Source organism: Fusarium subglutinans, assembly GCF_013396075.1.
Source record: "Fusarium subglutinans strain NRRL 66333 chromosome Unknown NRRL66333_c0000293, whole genome shotgun sequence".
Lineage (NCBI taxonomy): Eukaryota > Fungi > Ascomycota > Sordariomycetes > Hypocreales > Nectriaceae > Fusarium > Fusarium subglutinans.
The window spans coordinates 5,723-30,346 of record NW_023502356.1 but is presented as its reverse complement, the minus strand read 5'-3'; the positions used below and the strand labels follow the sequence as shown (position 1 = coordinate 30,346).

Genomic DNA, 24,624 nt, shown 5'->3' with positions numbered 1-24,624 from the left:
TGAGGAAGAAACAGTCTGATCTTGTGCCAGTGACTATGATAAGTGATATTATGTAGGCCGGAGCTTTCGTCTTTTCACCCCCAAGTCTTATGGGTTGTTTATTAGATCCGAGTAAAGGTATCCTAAGCTTATCCTAAGCCTATCCTAAACTTATACTAGATTATATAAGTCTTTTGTTATTTAGGATCAAGATCCTGAGTTGTCTTTCCTCCCCAACCTCTGATTATGCATTTCTTTCAATCAGAATAACGGTAATGATGCCAGAGCATAAGGTGAGTCTTTGGCCCGATGGTAATGTGTAAACTAGATCAACGATCTCAATAGCCTCTGTAGATTGAGGATATATAGTATAGTTCTTCTGATATGTCTATTACTATCTAGAACAGCTATATGTGCCTACCTCAAGGAAATACCTATCCTTTATTAGCTATAAAAAAGATAAATAATTCTTTATGAGAACATAATAAGAAACTCGGAGTACCATTTCTGTTCGCAATATCATTCACTTTCCGCGATTCACTTGGTCCTTCAGAAATGTGATTTATCCCGCTTGGCAGACAGTGGTCAGTCTGAATTTACGCCCCCAAGCGCCGGGTTCTGCATACCTAGCACGGCTCCATTCTGAGAAATATCCCGGGTGCTACTCCTTCTCTCCCCTTTCCCAAAGACATATGACACCCTCCTCACCATCGTCGTCAGCCTTCATGGTAACCTCACCACCATGAACGTGGGTGTGGTGGGTGGTGAAATCATCAGCGTCTTCGACCTTCCCGATAGCCTCATCACCTTGGGCATGGGTTGCAGGAGTATCGGTATTGATGTGTTGACCAGTGTATTCGTCATGGTCTCCTTCTTCCTCACTCATCGGGGTGTTGTCGTCCTCGTCCAGCATTTCCTCCGTGATGGAGTCCGGAAGGGCTTTATCCAGACCGACACGCTGTATATGGGTTGTTAGTGGAAAGTCAGCGATACATAAAACTATGTTTTACCTTGTAGTACTTTTCGACTTTGGTCTACTATTGGTACGCCAGAGACTTACCCGACTAAGAGCTACAATAGTATAGTATGCCTGTTTGGCCAGGAACCTTTCATGTCCCTGGGCTCGGTCTTTCTCCACGGCTCGGCTGACATGCTTTTCCCATGTCTTCCGCGAGACACCTTGGGGAGGCTCGAAGATCTCCTTCGACTTCCCCTTTGCATCCCATCGATCCAAGAAATCTTGCGAGATAGGAGAGAGCGGGGCCTCGTTGTTCTCCGTTGGGCCTTCCATGATTTGTGTAGCGTTTGTGGTGGTGAATGGCGCTCGACAGACTGTGATGGGTTCCGGTGTTATGCTGTGGATCTGGCTGTTACTGAGCAGCAGGTGTACTAATGGGAACCTTCTGAAAGACTTGGATCAGCTCAGGTGACACTTGCTGACTTCTTTCTCTGCTAGAAAGTGCTCAAGGTCTGGATGTCCTGTGAGAGACCGTGATCAGCTAAGATTGTACCCCATGGCCATTCCTTCCACTGGACGGCGCTTAGAATGGTATAGATCGTCCAAAGATCGAGAATTCTTTACCAACCTTTGGAGATTCAAGGATCTGGATTGTTCAACGTGATAAGTAAATAAATCGCAGATATGCGGCTGTGTGGGTGTGTTGTTTTGGTGATAATCAAGTTGAGTGGAGGGAGATGTGATGTTTTGGAGATGTGAAGGTGGAGGGCAGAGATGGATATTTTACAGCCTACACCCTAAACTTAGGATAATACCACTAAAATGCTGGAAAACACAGCTAAAAAACACGAGTTCCATTGAATGACCATGAATCATCGCCCGCCAGATCGCTTTCAGAAAAGACTTCACTCTCCATCTCCACCTCACCTCCTTTTCTCCTCCATCACCATCTAATTTCACCCACTGCAAACTCCTGCTCTCTGACAGAGAATCTATACGTAATAGCTATATCGGTACGTTGCATAGCATTAATGTTGTCGGCTTCAACTTACGAATTCCACTTAAGCTAATATTTATCTACAGCTAGTCGACATTGACATCGACGTCGCACATTTGCCAAGATATCATCCTTCTTTGCCAGCCTGAGTGCCGCACAGAAAGCACATACTGCAGAAGTGGTGAACCAAGCAACCGAGGCATTTCCTTCAATGAAGGATCTTACCGATGCACTCGTAGGAGGAAGTGGATGGCTTCAGAATCCAGAGACAGTCATTCGCAAACGAGTCGAGAAACACCTCGACGAAGAGGCGAACCTCGACGAAGAGGCGAACCTCGACGAAGAGGCGAACCTCGACTACGAAGATGACGATGAAGATGATGATGGCGACGAAGGCGGCGAAGGGGAAAGATGTTCGACAAACGACTCCGACGGCGAATTTGATCTGGACCTCGACTCTGAAAGTGAGTTTTCGGATAGCGACTCCGACCCTGGTGTTTGCCAGGACGCAGCCGTTCAGTGGCTTGATGCATTGCATCCTGTCGTTGTAAGTACCTGTAACCCCATCAAACGTCCATTCAAAGTCTCTGACGCCATGAAAACTGTCAGCCAAACATCGCCTCCAACCAGTCGATAGAGTCCCGGGCCTCAGACCCGAGATCACTCTCAAGCTACACCAACAGTATGCGGTATCAAAGGCGCTGTGGTCAATGAAGTTTATCTTCAAAGGCATGATCATCGTAGACCCCCCGGGCTCGGCAAAACTCTCTCGGCGCTTTCCATTATAGCCATGAAGTCTGCTCTTGGACAAGGGACATGTGTGCTCGTCGCCCCGTTGTCCTGTTGTCGCCAGTGGATGGCTGAGATCCAGAAGTACTTCGAAGACGTAAGTGCTACTGCTATCATGTTTTTATACGTTAGGGTCTAACACCATATTACAGGACTTCCTCCCAGCTCTCCTGCTTACTGGTGAGCAGGTATCCCCGGCCCAGCTTTATAAATATAAGGTTATCATCACTTCATACCACCAAGTGTCAGCAGAACTTGGTCGCATTCAGAACTACTACTCTCTGCTCAAAGCTGCTCGCTCAGAATCAATCCAACCCAGCGACTATCCCGCACGACCAAACCTTTGTCTCTTATCCGGTATCTTTGAGTTACCAGAGACCAAGCCTCTTGGTCCAGTTCTGATACTAAACGAGGTCCATGCCATCAAAAACATGCACAGCCGACCATACAGAGCTATATTCAACCTCCGAGGTAGGTTTGAAAGTTGTATCATGATGTCTGGGACACCGATCGACAACACTTGGCTTGACAGCTTTGCGCTGCTGTCTCTCCTCCGTGGACACCAGATCCATACTCTTGGGGCCATGCGGGCTGTATTCGCAAACGATGGACCACACCAGACAAATGACGTGCCTACGGGCCGTTTCATGACAAGACTCATACAATTATTGGACGCTGCCACGGTTCGTCGGCCTGCCAACAATCAGCTCCTACCACTACCACGCATTCACAGGATCGACATACCTTGGGAATTCGGAGTGGAATCTGACCCAGATTTTCAGAAAGCGGAAGAATGCATGCACAACTAGGTACCATACAAGTAGAATCGCCAAGAATGGGGAGTCCTGGAGTTGGCTTGTGAAGGCCCGGCAATACGCATATCACCCAAATGCTGTTGGAGCTAGGTACATGACATTGAGTCCTGGAGACTTCTGAAATAGAAATATTTAATCTAAGATCCTCTAAATCTATACTAAATCATACTAAACTTACCTAAACTTACCTAAGGCTTTTTATCATTTAGGATAGAGGCCCTAAGTTTTATTATATCCCCTTGCTTGTTCTTCTGCTATGCCTTGAATTTGCTGACGTTTCGCTGCAGCCCAAAACAGTCTGACATCCGAAGAACTCGGGAAACAGACAGGGAAAAAGAAAACCTTACTCATACGACTCTCTATATGCTGAAACTCTCCAAGAAGTGGTTCATCGAGTTAATGGAAGATGAGCACCCTGAAGTTGACATCCAGGCTGAACTTTTCGCCTCTGATAGCTATGAGTCGGATTATGTTCTTCTCCAAGAGTACTCTCGATACCTAGCACGCTCTTGTGTTGGGATATTGGCAAATAACTTGAAAGTCAACACTGTCATTGGGCACATCAGCTGCCTGTTATGGTCAACAGCGCTCAGATGCAGAGTCATTTGAAGGGGGCACGTTCCATTGTCTCCCACTGTGAAGACAAGCTCCATATAAAGCGGCGGAAGTTAGGCAAAGACTCTGCGGATCAGTAGTCTGGGGTAATAGAAAGGGGCACGAGCGGTATAAGAGCTCACATAGGCGTTTGCTGATTGATGTATCATCGACACTACGTTTCTCATGGGTCCATCCAAGGGGATATTAGCAGACATTCGGGATTGATCATGTATGCATGGTTGGAGTTATTGAAGACATGGAGCACAGATCTTCTTACACTTCTAGTACTATCTAGAACAATTACGGTACCCCTATCTGAATGAAATGCCCATCCTTTGTCATTATTGAGTACCTGGTGTTCCAAACACTCTTGATACACCCGGTTTCCAGCCACAGCGTGTTCTTAGGCTACGCTATGGATTTGATAGACATGAGTTTCTGGTCCGAACAGCAGCAATAGTTCAATGTACATCTTTACGGGTCTAGGTACGAAGCAAAGAGTTTTTTTTTTTTTCTAATGATAACACAGATTAACGCCCCAGTCCACGATTCTAAGTCCACCTACCTCTATAAACTTAGCTAAAACGTGTTACAAAATCCTTGAAGATAGCTCTATACACTAGTCGTCTGCCTCGCTTTCAGTTCAATCTTCGTCGCACGATTCTTCGACGTGAGCCCCCCGAGCCCCCTTGTAGACGTATGAAGTTCCAGGCATCCAAGGGCATGTTGACCCAATCTTGTTGGGTGCGATCCTCGAGCCAGGACGGATCGAGCTTATCGTGAGCATCTCCTAGAAGAGGTCGACCTAGAAGAGTCGACCTCACGGCGATCAAATCGTCAGGGGGATACCATGATCTAGGGCGTACGAACTCATGAACACGTCTCTCGACGCCGAAGTGAATTTCTCGTGGCGGGTCCTCCAGAGAATGTCGAATCCAGTACTGCCTGTGATCTGGTACCAGGGTCTGGCTGATGGAGACGCAAAGCTCGCGCCAGCACCATGTACCGTCACGTTCAAAGTTGAGACTGCCATTATTGTCTCTCTGCCTTGCTTCGATTCTGCGTAGAGCTTCAAGGATGCTTTCGAGTGCCGGCTGCTCATAGGCAGCAATGCCGTCATTTTTTACCAGCAACTTTATCTTAGCCTCAAAGGTATCGGAAAAGTAACTGGGGCTATCTCCTTTGTATATCCAGGGGGCAAATAGGTCATCGAAAAGGATTCGGACCAGATCGTTGAGTCTTGTCTGTTCGCAAGGGGAGACGTCGTCTCGAAGATGGTTAGGAGCAAGACGAGACTGGAGAGTCAGTCCAAAATCAGAGAACAAGTTCTTGAGGAAAAGATCGAACAGAGCTGGCGGGAAAGCCGACTGCAAGATCATTTCCATATCGCTGCCGGAATCACGCGCAAATGCCCGGTATCCTGAACGGCGGTCGCCCATCTTTCTGTGGGACACCCTTTTTAGCATTTGAGACGAACCCGGAAATCCCAGGCCCTTGCTAGTAAGAAACTCAATTGCCTGGCAGATGCCGCGATGGTCATCCGTATCTGTCGCAGTTGAGAACATAGTCAGCAAAAGGGGAGAGACAACACGAGAAGTTATCATTCCATCCTTGCTGGATACGATTTGATCCGTCTTATATCCGTTATCAAATAGCCACCCAGCTACTTTGATGTACTGACCAGACGAGCAATCCCCATCCTGAAAGGCAAACGAAAGGATATCAAGCGGAGTGAGGCACCATTCGTGCTGGTGCCAAACATGACTGGTGGGAACGTTGCGGTGTTTGAGACACTCAATCATAAGATCAAGATTGGCGGAAGAGCAAGCGTGTAGAAAGATATCTCGCTCCCCGTCGTAAACATGCTTGAAAGTCAACTGAAAGAGTCGAGACGATACCTGGTGAATTCTGAGATGATCCCTCCAACACATATCCTCATCTTCAATGATGGAAAAGAGAAGTTCATTGGGTAGATCAAGTAGACCAACCTTTTGAGACTTGTTCTTTCTTTCAGTAAGAGACATTTAGTCGTCGTTGCTGATGGAGTTTGATGGGTTGTTTCGGCTGTAGTGTTTGCTCAAGTGCCCTGAATGTTGTTACTCATGCCCCAAGGTCTTATTTTATACTGATGTCTTGTTAACGAACAGCCAGTTTCCGTTCATCTCTGACTTCTGAACATTTCATGTGGTTACTCAATACCCAAGAGAATCAAAGACTACTGTGCATTGCCCTCGCACGGATTCATTGTGTTCTTTAGAACTTGGTTTGAGGCAAGGGAGTAAGGATAATGGCAAATGATCTGTTACGAGACCTAACCAGACTACCTAGGTGCAATATTGGGCCTATATTTACTATCCGAGACAGAAAGTGAGAAATATTTGGAACTAAGGCGGTGTAAGTCTTGTTCGCTTCTTTCTGCAGTCTTCTGTTCAGACTAAGAACAAGGAGAGTAGGCATCATATCAGTTTCACATGTTACATATTCAAGAACGTGACTTCGCTAACATTAAACACAAGAAATACGTCTCTGTGTTAGTTAGTTTCATATCGCAAAAACATACCTCAAGGACAGCAAACGACCGGGACGTGTTCTAATGATGGAAGCGCGGCGAGTTAAGTGACACAAATAGACGATTGGGGCAAACACTAGCTTTTCAGTAATTTGGAGGAATTCAGGTGACTTTTAATAAGTATGTTCTCGTTAGACGATCGCTTGGTGCTATCTCCAAAGTGCCTTGAAATGTAGCATTACTAGTCAAGGCAATTTACAACCCTGAGGACATACCATCTAAGCTAGCAACAATCTCCCCTTGGCTCCAACGGACATTGTCCATCAGTATAGCTTGACCCGCCTAACTCCACTATTCATTCTTCCTCTATCGTCCTTCAAGGTGTTCCACTCTCAACCATAGAGGCTGTTTATCCATAGCTGAAGCCTGTTGGTATATGGTGCTTCATCCCAATGTTCTCATCTCTCACTGTTGCAGAGTGTTTCCAGTCTGTCGATGGTGTACTAGCTCCAACAACTGGGCAGCAGACACCCATATTGACCGAGGTACATTAATTCCTGGTCCGTCAGTGCCTCTTTTTGATCCTCGAGCTCCTTCTTCATCTTTGCGCCAGTGATGGAAGACTCAACCATGGCCATTAGAAGGGGTCTGTAGGACTGGGGGATCTGGCTCCAGGAGTCTTTGTCCAGATCGATCTCCACGGCGACGTTGAAGTCTCGTAGAATATCTGAATGGGCGCGAAGACCTAAATAGTTTCGACATGGCTTTCGAAACCGGATGGTAACGCGGAGCCTGTACCCAGCCGCCAAAATCCCCATGACGACTACCAACCACTTCCGGTAATGACAGAGCGCATCTTGCGCATCCCCATGAGCACCACGGATTTCCTTCCATTCCTCTAGCTCTGGTGCCTTGAGGAATTGATCTTCACGGAACATATCTAGCTCGATCGAAAGGCTTCTCATCGCCTCGCCAGGGCCAGACCGAGGGAGTGCAGATGCCCTCGCGTTATCCCGGAATAGTCTGAATAAATCGAGTGATTTGAATGACAGTGTATAATGCGATGAGGCAAATTTCAGGAACAACAAGAATGACTCTTCGTTGCTTGTGTCGTGCGATACTTTGAGCTTCCTTCTTGGAGGCTGGCCATCTCCATCAGTGGTCGTCCAAAAGAAAGTTGAGTGATGAGTGCTTGCCTCTGAGCACGATTCCATTTTGTTTAGTCTTGCGGAAGAGTTAGATATGGGTCTTCTGTCCAGAAATTGGGGGTGGTTGAGGACAGGAGACAAAGAGATGAAGGACGGGGGATGATGAGGCGACAAAGAAGGACGAGTGGAGGGTTATATACCCAAGGGCAAGACAAACCTCGTATCTATTTTGACAGTGAATCATTGTCATATAGCGATTATCATAGGGCTGTTCAAAGAGGAGTTATGCAGAAGCCAAAGGTACATGTTCAGGTGAGCAAAGCATCAGCACGACATGGACTATGATAGGATATCTTGAATGATATCAGCTACAAGTACTTATAATTATCTTTGAATGCAAATACAATTTTGGTAGACGCAATGACGTGAGGCACAATGTTGAATTGTTAGTTCCCGGTCTCCCTAATATAGTTCCTCTCTCTCTGCCTCTGTCTCTCTGTAGCCAAACTCCTATAACAATACAATCTCACAAGCTACTACCCAACTTGCTAGTCTCCATCGGCCCCTTGAGCCCCTCAGTGCCAACAATACCATTCATGGCCCGCATATCAAGGTATGTCATTCCACCAACGCACCCCTCATTCTCAATATGTCATCTTCAGCTGCCCTATGCTCAAGCCAACCCTTGGAGTCAATTTTGTGTTCTGGGACAAGAAAGTCCCAGTCGCAAAGGGGCATGTTCCACCAGTCACCTATACTTCGGTCCTCCAATTTTGAAGGGTCAATTGTCCCTCTCTCTTCGGCAAACCGCATTCGTATGAAGCCCAATCTTTCTGGGGGGTGCCAACCTTCGTTTTGGATTTTGAATACATGAATAGGGTCATCCTGACTATCGCGAGCCCTACCTTCAAGGACTGTCCGATCGGTAGCGAGATACGCAATTGACATGTTGAGTTCGTACCAAAACCAGACCCCGTCTTGGTCAAAATCGAGGCTGCCTTGTTCGATTCTTTTGCGCGCCATCTTCTCAAGACTTCTCCAAACATCTGTCCAGACCCGTGCTTCGCCATCGTCGACAGAGTTGTATTCGATCAGCGCCTTGACCTTGTCTCCGAAATTGTCTGCTATTCCATTGGGATCCTCTAGCCTTAGTAGCACTCTGGGAGTGTCCTGATTCCCTGACGACCAAGGGGGAAGCGAGTCGAAAATGTATCTATACATTTCCCACAGGAACGTGTAGGTCTCCGTAGTTTCACGCTCATAGATCTGACTGTTGACGGGACTCTTCAAGGTTAAGCCTTGGCCATGGAGCTGCTTCAAGAACAGCTTCAAGATGGAAGCCGGGCAATGAGCAGCTAGCATAAATTGTATCAAACCTCTACATATTGGGTCCCCGGTTGCCTCGAACGAGAAGCTCAGATACCTTGGAAACATCATACCCTTATCGACGACGAAGTGGATGATATCGCAAGTTGCTTGAAGATGTTTAGCCTCAGTGGCATCCCATACCATGTACAGTAGATCCGCAGAGAAAGGGCGATGATGTTCGGGAACATCACCGGTAACATCTTTCGAGTAGCTAAGCTCGAATCCGTGGTCTGACAACCACTGCCAGGTATGCTTGAATTGTTCAACAGAAACGTTCCCAGTCCGGAATCCATTGACTACATAGTCACCTGCTGAGGGATGAGGACTTTTCCAAGAGGTATTAGTTGGAGTGGCGTTTTCATCCAGACACTCGATCAATATATCCACGTTGGCATGCGAGCATGCGTTGCGGAAGAAGAAAAAGTCTCCAAACTTGAGAACTCGCCTACCCAGATGGTGGAAGAAGAAAGAACATACATGGCGAAGTCTGCGAAGATCTTCCCACTTAAGAGAATCATCTTCCGTTATGAGTAAAATGACTTCAGGAGGCAGTCGAAATAGACGCATTTGGGTCATGTTGCGTGTCATCGCCATGTTGTTGCGTGGAGTTTGATGTGTGCAAAGTTGATGTCAGTTTCTTGTAGGTTTTGCAGTGAGTAAAATTCCTCAAGCTTCTGTTGCTTGAGAGGTAGGGGTGTTTGGATCAGTAGTCCACAACTCTCAATAAGTACTCATATCTCACAGCCCGTCACAGAGCAGTCCACTGGCAGTGAGAAGCAGACTTAGGCAGAAGCATCACTACGCTATTGAACTTGTCTGTGAACAATGCCACTGGGCTCGCAATTATCTCTGTTCCATTGGTATTCATAGAATAAATACAACAGATTACTAAGAACTCCGCATACCAAACAGTCACTCACCAGCGCAACTCAGGGGTTCTCCGAAACAAGGATATCCTTTTGAGCTTTAATCGATGCAGTTCAATTGGAACTATGAACACATCATAGATAGTGGCTAATTACTACTACCGTTAGCAGAAGATACCACGAGGGGGTTGCGTTCTGCTCTACTCTAGGTGACAAGCTCCAAGCTTGTGGATGCTTTTCAGTCCACGTCGACAGGCCCATGTCAACTGCCATCCACCACTTGATCTACAATAATTATCGAAGTCCAGCGTCAGTATTTCACTTGGCCTTTACTAAGTGTGAGGAGGAGAGAAGAAACAAAGAGAAATGTATGTGCACATGGCCACGATCTTTGCTCTATGGTCTCTGACAAAGGCATTGTACAACAAACAAGTACTCGAATCACACAATGCACAGCTAAGATGTAGCTTAAGTGTAAAGGAGGACTGGCAAATGTCAGGCTATTGTTCCATATTAGGGGGGAAATCTCTTACAAAGGACAGGTTCAAGATAGAGTTCGCTAGGACTAAGGGGAGCAAGAAAACTTCCGACATTGAATTAAGCAAGGTGTTGATAAACTGGTCTTAAGTCCTACTAAGCTTATCCTAAATTTGCCTAAACTTACCTAAGTCTCCTGGACTAAAGTTTTCTTACTTCCCCTTGCCCAATCTCTAGACCATGTTGATGAATAGACCCGTTGAGTTTTCAGTTAAATTAAGGATAGTCTTGACATGTACTTCACAGATTCTCGGATCTTATCTGTGTGGAACTTCAGGATACTTGGTAAACCTTTTTCTATTTCAATCTATTCTACCACAAAATCTTACCTCTAGGGCTACTGGTTAATATTTTCAGGAGGAAATACTACAGCCGGTTTACTTTACGATCTTCCACCTTTCAATTTATCGTTAATGCCGTGTCTAGGGATGTAATCCCAAGCATCCAGGGGCATTTGGGCCCAATTACGTGTGGTTGGTTCCTGTCCTTGTGGCTCAATGTCCCTAGGGTCTTGCCCAGACACAAGAGCTCTCTTCTCGAGAACCTTTCTCCTCGCATTCGCAAGCTGTTCGTGGGGGGCCCAAGCTCTGCTGAAGTATGGATGAATCATCTCTACGTCTCCAGGAGTGGTGAAGTGAAGATCCACGGTTTGCCCCCGAATATCCTCATCAGAGATATAAGCAACTGCCATGCAGAGTTCATACCAGCACCAAACTCCATCACGGTCAAAGTCAAGACCACCTTGGCTCACCTTTCTGACATCAATCTTTCGCAATGCGATAACAATATCTCCTAGCACGTACAGCTCAAAAGCATTAGCGCCCTGATGTTGAGTTAGTAAGCAGATCTTTGCTTGGAGATCGTCGCTCATACTACGGGTAGTGTCACCCTTGTAGATCCAGGGAGCGAACATTTCATCGAACAAGACGGAGAGAAATTGCGTAATGCTTCCCAATCCATTGAAGGGTGAATGCCATGTGACGCCATAATCGAAAACGAGACCCTCATCATTGACCTGTCTCAAGTAGAGCTCAAGAATGGAGGGTGGACAGTTAGTCTGTAGCATAGCCTGCAGCATGGTTGAGCAATTCTCCCTGGCTAAGGGGTAATAAGCTGGCCAGGTTCCTCTCATCCAAAGTCTCCTGTCCGGATGAGGAATTCTCAAGCCCTTGCTGTAGAGGAACTGGATGACCTCGCAGATCCCTTCGTGCTGTGCTTCATCAGTGGCCGTCGGAAGCATAGATCAAAGAGCATACGAGAAAACATGAAAGGGTATACGGATCTTGGAGCGTAGCGTCATGAACGTGAAGAGTTCACAACCCTGGTCCGACAACCACTGCCAAACCTCGATGAATCTCTCTGCAGAAAAGTTACCTTCGTAGAATCCTAGAATAACAATATCCCCAGGCCCGTGAGATCCATCGCCCCAGATATCCCAATGCAAACACTCCTGGTATTCGTCTTCCTTATCTCTTCGGTACAGGTCCTTTCCTGGCTTAATGAGACCCAAAGGACCATCGGACAGGCCCTTCTCAATGCGCTTGGTCGGCACGGCACCATACTGAGCACAAATAGCTAGCGTATCGAGATCGCCACGGAAGCAAGCCATTCGAAAGATGCAATAGTCTCCTGCCCGGTACATGGGCTCTTCAGCAAGCTGGGATAGGCGAGATGATGTACGTCGGAGGTTCCAGTAGTCCTGCCATTTCAGATCATCCTTGCCGAGAATCTCACGTAGAAGCTCAGTTGGAAGATTGAGCAGCACACCCTGCTGTTGGTCATTCGTATTCTTAGATGAGGACGACATTCTGATAGAGTGTAGTGTTCACCAGGGTAGTGAGGCAATGCCATCGCTTCAGGTACATAAATACGCAATATATACCCATATCTTGGACTACGTAGATTAATCCATGTTCGAGATAACTTACGGAGGCTTCATCGACCAGAGCAATAAGTCAGTTCTATTGTTTAAGCAAAACCTAGCTGAGAGTCAAATGAACAACTCACAGGCCATAAGTCCATATTATGGTGAGGATATTAACAGATTAGACACCAGACATTTGTATACTAAAAAGGGTAGACGAACAGGGCAATTTAGCCAAGGACAAGCTTATGTTCAGTCAAACGGCTAAAACACCGAAGCTTAGATAAAGACAACCATCAACATGAAACACACTCACGAGTCAAGGAACCAACAGAGCTAAGAACGAAGCTACTTTACAAAACCACGCTTGAACAGCCCCATCACCACATGGGCCTAGTGCCGCCCTATCCCTTTTACCACCTGATTGTCAAACAAAACCTCACCAGAAGAAGCCCGAGCTGAAAACACAGGACTTTGCTTGTGTTTCTGTTTATCTGCTAGCAGCTAGTGAGTCGGAGTGCCTGAAGAAAATGGAATAGTCAAGCACCTGAGATCAAGCTATCGATAGATAGTTAGTGGCTGATTAGACTCTTTGTTTAGAGTACCTGTCACAAAGAGGCTAAATCTAAGGTTCTAGAATGCTTCCGGATAGTGACATTACGGATATGCATGGACTTAACGTTGCATCTACTAATTAATCAATCAATCATACTAGAGCCCTTGGCAAAGTGATAAATGAAGGACCTTCCATCTTGGGCTCTCCTTTAGCCGGCTGAACCACCGCATCGGATCCGGAGCTCGCTCATCTACCGAAGCGCTCCACTCTGAATACGCGGGATCAGAATCATCCCATCTTTTGCTTATATCCATTTATCTTTACGGAGAACACAATCTAAATAAAAAGTCCACCAAGAACAACACCCCGAGGCTAGAAAGAGATATTAACACTGGATAAGGGGGGCGTGTGGGCTCTACAGATAAACCCACCGCGCCGAAACATCACCGGAATTCCCACGAATCACATCCCGGACCGCTTCCGAATAGGGCAACATGGGCCGGGAGGGTCCGTGGCTCGATGAAGCATTGCACCCCGAAATAAGGCTGTAATCAATCGTCAACTTCGCCGAATTCCCGTTTGCCAAGGGGGCTTTTCCGATGCTAGCATCATACCCTGTAATTTATCAAGACTCTCACTCCATAGGGTGGAGGGTCAGGCTAGCTTGGCTTACACGATGGACTGAGATAGCTAGTATATGAACTTCACGATATCTCACTCTCCTTGACTTACCTCTCAGTATTCTCTCCTTCATTCTTTCTCATTCAACCAGTAGCTGGGTCTCTGGTTTCTTCACTTACACACAAACATACTGCCACTGTCACTCCCTATATCAACCACCATGCCTTCTCTCTTCAAGACCCTCTTTGCGGTCGCCGCCGCCCTCCCCTCCGTCCTCGGTGCTCTTCCCACCCGTGCCGAGGGCTTCGCTTCCTCCACCACAGGAGGTGGCAGCGCTGGCGCCGTCTACCCCAAGACCGCCGCTGAGCTCGTCTCCTACCTCGGCGACTCCTCCGCCCGGGTCATCTACCTCGACCGCACCATCAACTTCATCGGCACCGAGGGTACCGCCAGCGAGACTGGTTGTGCCCCCTGGGGAACTGGATCCAAGTGCCAGACTGCCATCAACCAGAACAACTGGTGCGGCAACTACCAGCCCAATGCCCCCAAGGTCAACGTCAAGTATGACAAGGCCGGTATTCTGGGTATCAAGGTTGGTTCCAACAAGTCCCTGATCGGCGTTGGCTCCAAGGGTGTCATCCGTGGCAAGGGTCTCCGAATCGTTGGTTCCAAGAACGTCATCATCCAGAACATTCACATCACTGAGCTTAACCCTCAATACGTCTGGGGTGGTGATGCCATTACCCTCGACAGCACTGACAACGTCTGGATCGACCATGTTACCACTTCTCTCATCGGTCGTCAGCACATCGTCCTCGGAAACAACGCCTGCAACCGTGTTACCATCTCCAACAGCAAGATCGATGGCACCACTAACTGGTCTGCTAGCTGCAACAACTACCACTACTGGGGTCTCTACTTCGCCGGCTCCAACGATCTCGTCACCTTCAAGAACAACTACGTCTACCGCATTTCCGGCCGTGGCCCCAAGGTCTCCGGCAACACTCTCCTCCACGCCGTCAACAACTACTTCCACGACGTCCCTGACCACGCTTTCGAGATCGACTCTGGTTCTGTCCTTGCTGAGGGTAACATCTTCCAGAACGTCAAGTACCCCGTCAACTCCCAGGGTTATCAGGGTCAGCTCTTCGGTGTCCCCACCTCTGGCTCTCCTTGCGCTGCTTCTCTTGGCCGCAACTGTCAGCTCAACGGCTTCGGAAGCTCTGGTACTCTCGGTGGCACCAGCACTGGCTTCCTCAGTAACTTCAAGGGCAAGACCATCGCCAGTGCTTCTGACTACAACAGCGCCAAGAACGTCATGACCTCCGCTGGCTTCGGCATGGCCTAAACTAAACACCTTGTTTGAGATGAGGCGTTGATATAATATTACATCTGGCAGCATGTCACTTCTTTGTACATAGTATCTTTACATATCTTACCTGGCCATACATATCAGGCCTTTGTCAATATCAGTAACATATCTTGACTTCATCACATTGTCACCCGAGTTGAAATTTATTGTGATAGAATGATAACGATGAGGAAAGACTAAATCCACATGTTAACACCTTACAATGACCAGTCCATAATGAAATCCATCGCATTCCCAATGCTCATAACTCAATGGCCCCCCAAAAAGCAATTAACCTTCTTCAAAGTGTAAACACCAAACAATGCAGACCCTCGAATCAAGGGCTCATCGAATGTACTATGTATGATGTAGTGTATGTTCGTCCAGTATTAACAGTCCATGTAAATGCACATTCTCCCAGACAACTACTCAACCCCTTTCTCACCAATCAGCAACTCATGCTGGAAATGCCATACCCCTCGTCGATCTACCAATTGTCTTGTAGCTCTGGTATTTACCATCAGCTCCCATGACGTCGAATCGCTCCATGCCCATAGCATCATCCGTATATCCACTGAAGTAATAGCCAATGACGACAACCAAGTAGGTCAACATGAGAATGCTGCCCTTGAAGTAATTACTCTTTCCTTCACCGTACATGTAGCTCAACAAGAACACGCACAGAATGACAGTGACAAGATCCCACTGGGGGAAGAGAAGCGAGAAAGTATACAGCGCCGGATCACCACCCTCAGGAACACCTGGCCAAAAGGCCGAATAGAAGACGAGCGCAGGAATCTGGAGCAGACACACTTGCAAAGCGTAAGCCGAACCAATCTCCATGGAAAGGGCGATGTTTCCATTCATAGCAAAAGAGATAGCGTTCTGGGGTTGGTTAGCAATTATCAGTCAAATAGGGAACAAAACTACTTACCAAAAACTCGGTAGTGTTGGGAACAAGGGCGAACAAAGTGATACCAAGGAACTTTTGATCAATCGAGAAGCTTTCCAAAACAACATCCACAGTATCAACCAGAATTTCAGCAATAATTGCATATAAAACAGTTGCTCCAAGAAGGATGATGGAACTCTTGGCACGACTCCAGTTGGGCGCGTCATGGCCGCCATGTGCTTGGTGAGCTTCGGTAGCAGGGCCCTCAGTCTCGGCATGCGTGTGGGTGTGTTGACGGCTCGCGGAAGGACGAGCGCCGGGAGCGTGGGTAGGGGGTACAGTTGACGGCTTTCGCGACATACGTTCGCGGGATGCAATCGTTGCAGCCGCGGCAGCAATCTCTGTTACCTCACGTTGGAGGATCTTGTTGTCGGCATCGCTCAAGCCAGGAACATGAAGAGCAGAGCGAGACTGCTCACCACCGCTGGATTTAGGAGGCACAACATGGGGCGTCGAAGCTGAGCCATTGGCAGGGGCAGCCTGTCCGGTTGTAGAGCTCTGGCGAGAAAGGTCTTCTGTGTAGCCAGACTGCTTAAGAGACTGGCCCAGAATACGCTTGTAAAGTTGAGAATCGCGAACATCAGCACTACTGGTCTCGGCGGTGTTTTGAGAGTGAGTATGAGGATGGCTGTGAACTTGAGAAGTGCGAAGACTGGATGAATGCATATGCTCTTCGTGTCGCTTCTCATCGACCTCGGCGTTCCAGATGACAGCAGCGTGAGTTCGGAGAGTGAACCATAGACCAATCAAGTATGAGAAGAACAACATGGCCGCTGCCATGTAACAGTAAGGTCGAACAGCCTCTAAATAGAATCTGTCACTGAGTGAAGGAGATTGGCTGAAGTAGCAGCGACGACAGTCTCTATTTTCGCCGGTGTTGTAGTCTTCGCAGTCCATGCAGTTGAGCTCGTGGGTTCCGTAAATCTGATAAAACAGGGTAGGGCCAAAGGCGCCAACAATAGCAAACAGCAACATGGTCGATGTCACACCGGCAGACCTGGCATTGAAGCGCTGTGTCTTTCGCTTAATAGCACCGAAGCACATGGAAATGCCTGGCAAGAACAGGATACCTGCGAAAATACTTCCAACGATACTTCCCTCAACGAGCTGTCCCTTGCCTTGACTAAGAGCAACACAGTAGAGGAACACTTCGACAACAGTGGCGAAGAAAGCGTTGATGGCGGCACCCACACCCATCGAAGACTGGGCCGAGATAGATGCAACAGCTTGCCCAATAAAGTAGGCCAGAGGGATGATAGACAGGAGTCCAGCACAGAAGAGGAAGGCGGGAGATGTAATGAATCCTTCAACATGGAAGATGCTCTCAAGGACAATCCAATCGGCGATAACAAAGATGACGACAACCATGAGGTTGATGAGGAAGATGTTGGTACCATCAACAGTGTACTTCCAGTATCGAGTTCCTACAGCACGGTATGTGCAGAGGAGCACTGAAGAGCTCGGGCCATCATCCTCACGGATATATCTAATATCGGTCTCAAAAGACAAAGCCAGGGGATGTCGTCGAAGATGGTCAAACAACAAGAATGTAGCCTTGCCCATGGGGATCCAAAAAACCAAGAACCAGCAAATACCGGATACAAGGAGAAGCAAAGGCGAAATGAGACAGTAGAAGAAGATGAAGAAGATGACACGGCCAATATTCCACTGGCCACGTCCAAAAAGTCGTCTCTTGAATCGGGGAGGGAGCTCTGAGGGTTCACCGCGTCGGCCACGTCCAAGCAAGCTCTCTGTCTCGCTGGGCTCAGAATCGATACTTCTTCTCGAACGGCCGACAATTGAGCGATTGCGATCAGGTCCAAAGAACAATCGGCCGTACTCGAGGTCTCCGCTTTGCCATTGCTCATATTCAGAAATACTGCGTCCTTCATCTTGATCCTCGTCCATATAGGTCTCGTCCTTTTCCAGACGGACAAACTTGCCAAAGGGGTAAAACAGATATCCTGCAAGACCCCAAAGAACTCTTCCATACTCTCTCCCACTAGGAGCAGCAGAAAAGAGCAGGCATACGATGGCGCCAATAGCTGCAAATGAAGCCAACCACCAACCAAACAGAAGGGTCCAGAGCAGATTGAACGCGAGAAGCCAGCTGCTCACTCTTCCACCAGGCGCTGAATGAATGTCTGCTTGTGCAAACTTCTGAATTGAACGATCCTTCTTGTACAATGCTGGCTTCCATACACGAATACCGAAGGGGTGAGTCTGGTTGATGGCCTGCTGTCTATCCTTGAGGGTGAAACTCTCGGCTTCACTGACGTCGCTATCTGAGTCGTCCTGGCCCTCGACTGGAGTAGTCTCTTCTTCGTCCCCTTGTGCTTCAGCAGGGCTCTCGGTCGATTCGTCATTATCGTCGTTGGTATCGTCATTTTCATCATCTTCGTTCGTGTGCGATTGAACTCGAGAGAGTTGGGTTGAGAGCTGAGGTCGTCGACGATATGATTGTTGACGTTCGGCGGCATCGGCCTCTACCTCGTGTACATCGTCATCGGCTGAGAAAACACCGCCGCGATAAGGCGTGTTCGAGGATGGGCGTCGAGGCATTGGTGGCTTTCGTAGTCGAGTAGCGGATCGCATTCTCTCCGGGCCTCTCGCAGGACGTGAAGGTTGAGTAGCACGAGCCGAGCTGCGCTCTTGGGATGTCTCTTTTGATTGTTGAGCTGAACCTGAAGCAGCACCGCTTATCGAGCCTAGGAAGATTTAAAATTAACCCCGGTCTCTCGCCAAGAAAAGGCATAGAGCATGGAACCTACCATAACCCTCTGGTCTCCGCCGCACAGTGTCAGTGGACTGGAAGCTTTCTGACAAGGCCTCTGCTTCGCGAAGAACGGCAGATTCGGCCTGGGCAAGTGGATGACGCGTATCCGATGGAGATGCATTGCCAGACGAGTCGCCAAGTTGATGCCCAGTCGACGAGCTCTCCCGTCTCGAGGGATCCATAGTGGAACAGTGGTACTGCAATCAACAGTCGAGTAACAGGCGATTTTTATCACAAGAAACTTATGGTTGATGCAAAAAGGTGAACAAACAAGAGAAGACAATAAATAAGACAGAAGCTCACAAATGCGACCAGACGTAAGCTGTACCTATCTCTATACTTGAGAAAAAAGAGGGAATGCCGAGCATGCCAATGTCACGATGCAGCGCCGAGAAAGTCGTACAGACGATGCGACGCGATGATCAAAACGGCCCAAGCAAGCAAGAATCGCGATGAGACGAAGGATTGGGCAGCGGGGCAGGCTCCTAGGACTGAACTGGACTGTGCTCAGTTGGGATTGAAAATTGAGATGAGCACAACTGAGACGAGCTGGAATTTGTTTCTTTTCTGGGCAAAGGTTAAGAGAGAGGGAGAGAGGGAGACAGAGAGTTGATGAGGGAAAAGAGATGGACGGAGTTCCCGAGCAAGCAAGTAAGTCTCTGGTAAAATGATGTTACTCGAGCTGCAGTGAGCTTTCCAAGAAAGCGCAATAGACTGCGCAAAGAAGGAATCAAGGCAGAGAGTGCCAAATAATCCGTGAAGGCTCACAATTGACTCTTGTTATTTTATGGGGGAAGAAGGAATGAGTTTTCAGGTTCCTTTAGCTGAACACAAAGAAAGTTTACTGTGGTCTACCTACTGTAGCCGTATCCAACTCAAAATCGATGGAGCACTCTCACAAATCGACTCTGGATATGTACATAAGACGATAAACAAGCTAGACCATCGACATCAACGGAATCAGCCCCTAGTCTAGCTCCTTTTGCCTGGTCCACCTTAGCCAAGCTCGCAGCTCGTGATCAACCAACCTTCCCCATGACAGCTTAGTGTGTCTTATCGCACCTTGCGCGTGTTCAACCTCGTCCAATGATTCGACGTCATTATGCATCCCCAGGGTCTTGGTTGGTAGCAGACAGGCGGCTCTTTGCACGACAGTTGACCTTGATCAACAGAGGGGCACGGTCACCGAAGATAATCGATGAGATGTCCGAATTTCTAAGAATCTCGAGGATGATCATGGGCCAAGAGAAGATACTCATCCGCTTTAGCCGGGTGCTGATCCATCTTCTTCCCTAAACCATATCTTGATACCTTAACAGCCGATGTCATGGATGTCAGCTTCCATGAGCCTTGCATCAACTCCTAAGCGGTCTAGTGTGTCTCAGTGGGGGTAACGCGGCAGAGGGCGCTGTGGATGGTGGAGTTCCACTATCAGTGGCAGCCATGAGTCTGTACACTTGACGATGTCGTGGACGGTTTGAGAACTTGACACAATGAAACGGTCCTTGAAAAACTCAACACTTCACACAGAAACTCGATATGCAAATGGAACCATTCTCGGCTGCCACAGCCCATAATCTTAATTCTGCACGCCGTTGAAGAACTCGCGATATGTAATTTCCGGCTGGTTCCATCACAGTGGTTCCAACCAAACCTTCTCTAAAACTTACCCTACACTTGTAGTCGCCCGGACGACGGCACAACATAACGCCGACCTTCGAGGGCTGCTCCCATCTGCCTGGCCCGTGCGCTCATCCGCTCTGGAGGATTACGAGACAAGCTGTAGCCTTGTCATCGAGCTTCAACCACATCGCAAACTATCGCCAACACACCCAATCCTCGACACGCATCACTATATCCGCCTCCACCCCGAACCCGCGAATCTGGCAATTCGTGCCAAGTCTTACATATCTACACTCCCGAACAATATTTATCAGCTCGTTTCCCTGACGTCAAGGGAGTTTCGCCAAAGATGGCGCTCGACGAGTACTACCACAACAAGATCGAGGCTATGAAGCTTGAGATCCTTAAGGGACAAGCCGCGCTTCGCCGTCTCGAAGCTCAGAGAAATGACTACAACTCCCGCGTGCGATTGTTGAGGGAAGAGCTGGGTCTGTTGCAACAGCCTGGTTCCTATGTCGGAGAAGTCGTCAAGGTCATGAGCACCAAGAAGATTTTGGTCAAAGTCCACCCGGAGGGCAAATATGGTATGCTCACCCAGGTTTTCTAGCTTTGATTGCTAAATACTAACGTTTCTTCAGTGGTCGACGTGTCGGATAGTGTTGATATCGGCAAGCTCACACCAGGAAAGCGAGTCACCCTCCTGTCCGATAGCTACAAACTTGAGAAGATGCTCCCCTCCTCCGTCGATCCTCTCGTCTCTCTCATGATGGTGGAGAAGGTTCCCGACAGCACATACGACATGATTGGTGGTTTGGACCAGCAGATCAAGGAGATCAAGGAAGTTATCGAACTTGGTCTTAAGCACCCCGAACTCTTCGAGTCTCTTGGAATTGCACAACCCAAGGGTGTCCTGCTATACGGTCCCCCTGGTACTGGAAAGACACTACTGGCACGAGCTGTTGCTCACCACACTGCCTGTAAATTCATCCGAGTGTCAGGTTCCGAACTGGTCCAGAAGTACATTGGTGAGGGTAGTCGAATGGTGCGAGAGCTCTTCGTCATGGCTCGAGAGCACGCCCCATCCATCATCTTCATGGACGAAATTGACAGTATTGGTTCCTCACGAGTGGAGGGCTCTTCAGGAGGAGACTCTGAAGTCCAGCGAACTATGCTTGAGTTGCTGAACCAGCTCGATGGTTTCGAACCCACTAAGAACATCAAGGTCATCATGGCCACCAATCGTCTCGACATTCTCGACCCTGCCCTACTGCGCCCAGGACGTATCGACCGAAAGATCGAGTTCCCCCCGCCCAGCGTCGAGGCCCGAGCGGATATTCTCCGCATTCACAGCCGCAAGATGAACCTGACCCGTGGTATCAACCTTACCAAGATCGCGGAAAAGATGAACGGGTGCTCTGGTGCTGAGCTGAAGGGTGTGTGTACGGAAGCAGGCATGTACGCTCTCCGAGAGCGAAGAGTGCACGTCACACAAGAAGACTTCGAGCTTGCCACAGCAAAGATTCTCAACAAACACGACGATAAGGAGGTGTCTCTTGGCAAGCTTTGGAAGTGAAAAAACTGCAACAAAGGGCGTTCTTTTATTTATCCATATTCTTGCCGTCTCTGCTGCTGGTTAACCTGCTGGGTTCGCAACAGAGCCTGGCCGTTCATAGATGGGTTGGGTCGTGACAGCGGGAGCGGAGTTGTAAGGATAGAAGATTGTACCATAATGGAAACAACGATCTCAAGCGACATAAGTATGATCTTTGTAATAGGTGAAGTTTGTGCATATATCACAAGTAGATAACCAGATACTAATCCGGCAAGATTATGGGTGAGCTTGATCTGGTAGGGTTCATATGTGATTTTTCAGAGGCCGATATTTGGGACAGACATAGCATTGATGATGTCTGTCTGATTTTGATCTTACTGGCCCGTGTCTCGGAACTTTGCTCTTGTGCATCCCAACTTGAGAGCTGTTGAATGCACATTTCTTCCTGGTCTGCTTCCAAACACAAAGCCATCCATGTCAGCTTCCAGACTCTCCTCGAAAAGAGCACAGGGACTTGGAAGTATTGCATATCACGCTTAAAATGAGGACCTATGATGAATTTAGGGCTCCATATGGCGAGTATATGATGATATAACCTAAGTCTGGATACAGACCCTAAATCTTGAATAGCTCCCAAAAGACTTAGTTGTGTTATTGATTTTGCATCTTCGGTAATAGCCGCAGTCATCTTGCGTATCAGTTTTGGATTTACCTCCCCATGACCCCAAACTGCATGTTGGTCGGATCGGCTTTGATTCAACCGTCAGCAACGTAAGCCATCTGCTTCGTCGCCGACATGGTAACGTTGGCGTGACGTTGGGGAGAGGAGGGATTCGACAAAAGCCAGGAGATTAAGGAATACCGACGTGGCTTACCAGGTAAGGGCAGTTGAAGACGCACAAGAGGGAGGGATGTGAAGAGAAATTGGGACGATGAGTGAAGAATGATGCCGAAAGATAATGGCTATAGATAACATGGCTCAAGGACAATGCCCATAGAGAATTTCTCTGCCTACTTGTTTACGCATGGCTATGATTCATTGTGCAGTTTCACTCCAGGCCAGTGTTCACATAACCACCGTTCCGCCCCTTGAATCACTGGCTTTCTATCTCTCTCCCGCACGAGTTACAACCCCAGCAAATTGAAAGTCTTCCTCATCCCCCCTCATCGCTACACTATCCTTTCATCCTTTGGTCTGCTACCTAATATCCCATTTGACCTGTAACATCGTCCTTGACGCATTCACGATGTCTAGCCCTCCTAAAGAAGAGGCTGGGGTGAACACGCCTCCCAAGAACAACAACCTTGAGAATATTGCACCCAACACTGAATCAATCCTCGAGACCGATCAGAAGGCAGAAGCCCCAAATCTACTGAAACAGGAGCAGGAAGTTCCTAACCAAGTGACACTTCTAAACCGAGGACTTGGAACACCCTTGGACGATGCTGCTCACCAAGATCCCGACAAAGAGCTGGCACTAATCATCGAAGAAACATTTCGTATGGTTCAGTCACTCCGGCGCGAGCAGGAGCGAGAACATCTTGAGCAGTTTGCCAAGGCTCAAGCCTTGCGCGAATCAAAGCATGAAGAGATGAACAAGCTCACAAAGCATCTTCAGGAAGCCAAGATGCAGGAGCCTACTGTGGGAACACAGGAAGACGTCAAAGAGGGGAACTAGACAGATGATGCGTTGCCCCCGGAAACTGACGATATCCTCGATCTCACATCTGCACTCGCCGAGGATCAAGTTATTCAGTAAGAATCTGAGACGTCGATAAAAATATGGAGTCGAAGCACTAACTATTTGTTAGGTAACTCTGATCTCGCGGACAGAAACATTTCGATATCAGTTGCGAAGGCCGAGGTAACGAGATGAACACCAACGACCTTATCGCTTCATTTGATCGTGAGGGAGAAGACGATTTCGACGGAGGGGGGCATGGCAGGCATGGCAGGTCTCTGGACTATGTGTTTAGATGGTGTATGTTTCCCGAATGGCGTATTGGCATCACTGTTCAGTCACTCAAAGGTTAAATCTGGCATGCAAATAGAGCTTACGTCCAGTATGAATACACACCAATTTGAGTAACACCCACTTGACAAGGTGGCGAAACTTTGAAGACATGTCAAACTGAGAGAACAGTTGTGATTGTATACTGTCGATATCCGTGATCCGGATAAGCAACGCAGAGCATGATCGATGTTCAAGAAGTCTGTATGTCAGGTCTCAAGAGGAGAAGAGTCGAGCAGAGCAGCAAGCAATGGATATTTCGTCCACTTTGGATAGTAACTACAAAGGTATCCTAATATAGGCCATGCATGGAAAGAGTGTTAGATAGAGCTTGCGAGCGCCTGGAAACAAAGACGATGCTAGTGTGTAGTTGGTCGTTGTTGGTATCTCCAGTAACACAGTTTCCAGTCCTAAATAAGTACCTAGAAGACCAGTAGATAATGCCTTTGGTCTAACCAAATCAAATCCACGATGGGAAAGGTCAGGCATCATCGGTAGATGCAAGCAAAGTCACCTACAGCTACTGATACCGAGTCCTTCAAGTTGTCATCCCATCACCGGACCTGAATGCAAGAATAGAAGGGAATGCACATATACATATCCTTATGATGAGTTTATGCAACCCAGGCCTAAGCTTAAGGTCATTAAGTCTAAGGTTAGGATAATTTAGTAGGCTTATGATGATATGGTCTAAGAATATCAGCCGTGTTGCACTAGTTGTTGGAAGAGAGTCAGTCAACCCTTTCTCGCCCTT

General features: G+C 47.9%; 10 protein-coding genes across 10 annotated transcripts; 4 read left to right on the top strand and 6 right to left on the bottom strand.

Annotated features, from left to right (window-relative positions):
* Positions 1-640: 640 nt before the first annotated feature.
* On the bottom strand, positions 641-1,270 carry FSUBG_12837 (uncharacterized protein; the record flags this gene model as incomplete). Its single annotated transcript, XM_036677665.1, has 2 exons — positions 641-937; positions 1,040-1,270. The coding sequence occupies 2 exons, from the start codon at positions 1,268-1,270 to the stop codon at positions 641-643; spliced, it is 528 nt and encodes a 175-aa protein (XP_036531697.1).
* An 875-nt stretch (positions 1,271-2,145) lies between these two features.
* On the top strand, positions 2,146-3,532 carry FSUBG_12836 (global transactivator; the record flags this gene model as incomplete). The annotated part of the gene is made up of 3 exons (XM_036677664.1): positions 2,146-2,481; positions 2,572-2,820; positions 2,876-3,532. The coding sequence occupies 3 exons, from the start codon at positions 2,146-2,148 to the stop codon at positions 3,530-3,532; spliced, it is 1,242 nt and encodes a 413-aa protein (XP_036531696.1).
* Positions 3,533-4,773: 1,241 nt separating this feature from the next.
* FSUBG_12835 (uncharacterized protein) lies at positions 4,774-6,159 on the bottom strand (the record flags this gene model as incomplete). The annotated part of the gene is made up of 1 exon (XM_036677663.1): positions 4,774-6,159. One exon carries the CDS (start codon positions 6,157-6,159, stop codon positions 4,774-4,776), a length of 1,386 nt encoding a protein of 461 aa, XP_036531695.1.
* A 988-nt stretch (positions 6,160-7,147) lies between these two features.
* On the bottom strand, positions 7,148-7,858 carry FSUBG_12834 (uncharacterized protein; the record flags this gene model as incomplete). Its single annotated transcript, XM_036677662.1, has 1 exon — positions 7,148-7,858. The coding sequence occupies one exon, from the start codon at positions 7,856-7,858 to the stop codon at positions 7,148-7,150; it is 711 nt and encodes a 236-aa protein (XP_036531694.1).
* Positions 7,859-8,410: 552 nt separating this feature from the next.
* FSUBG_12833 (uncharacterized protein) lies at positions 8,411-9,754 on the bottom strand (the record flags this gene model as incomplete). Its single annotated transcript, XM_036677661.1, has 1 exon — positions 8,411-9,754. One exon carries the CDS (start codon positions 9,752-9,754, stop codon positions 8,411-8,413), a length of 1,344 nt encoding a protein of 447 aa, XP_036531693.1.
* Positions 9,755-10,945: 1,191 nt separating this feature from the next.
* FSUBG_12832 (uncharacterized protein) lies at positions 10,946-12,370 on the bottom strand (the record flags this gene model as incomplete). Its single annotated transcript, XM_036677660.1, has 2 exons — positions 10,946-11,773; positions 11,909-12,370. 2 exons carry the CDS (start codon positions 12,368-12,370, stop codon positions 10,946-10,948), a joined length of 1,290 nt encoding a protein of 429 aa, XP_036531692.1.
* Positions 12,371-13,824: 1,454 nt separating this feature from the next.
* FSUBG_12831 (pectin lyase precursor) lies at positions 13,825-14,952 on the top strand (the record flags this gene model as incomplete). Its single annotated transcript, XM_036677659.1, has 1 exon — positions 13,825-14,952. The coding sequence occupies one exon, from the start codon at positions 13,825-13,827 to the stop codon at positions 14,950-14,952; it is 1,128 nt and encodes a 375-aa protein (XP_036531691.1).
* A 340-nt stretch (positions 14,953-15,292) lies between these two features.
* Positions 15,293-18,865, bottom strand: FSUBG_12830 (Ca2+:H+ antiporter; the record flags this gene model as incomplete). Its single annotated transcript, XM_036677658.1, has 4 exons — positions 15,293-15,312; positions 15,474-15,840; positions 15,890-18,615; positions 18,679-18,865. The coding sequence occupies 4 exons, from the start codon at positions 18,863-18,865 to the stop codon at positions 15,293-15,295; spliced, it is 3,300 nt and encodes a 1,099-aa protein (XP_036531690.1).
* Positions 18,866-20,655: 1,790 nt separating this feature from the next.
* On the top strand, positions 20,656-21,879 carry FSUBG_12829 (26S protease regulatory subunit 8; the record flags this gene model as incomplete). The annotated part of the gene is made up of 2 exons (XM_036677656.1): positions 20,656-20,890; positions 20,945-21,879. The coding sequence occupies 2 exons, from the start codon at positions 20,656-20,658 to the stop codon at positions 21,877-21,879; spliced, it is 1,170 nt and encodes a 389-aa protein (XP_036531689.1).
* Positions 21,880-23,105: 1,226 nt separating this feature from the next.
* On the top strand, positions 23,106-23,537 carry FSUBG_12828 (uncharacterized protein; the record flags this gene model as incomplete). The annotated part of the gene is made up of 1 exon (XM_036677655.1): positions 23,106-23,537. The coding sequence occupies one exon, from the start codon at positions 23,106-23,108 to the stop codon at positions 23,535-23,537; it is 432 nt and encodes a 143-aa protein (XP_036531688.1).
* Positions 23,538-24,624: the final 1,087 nt, after the last annotated feature.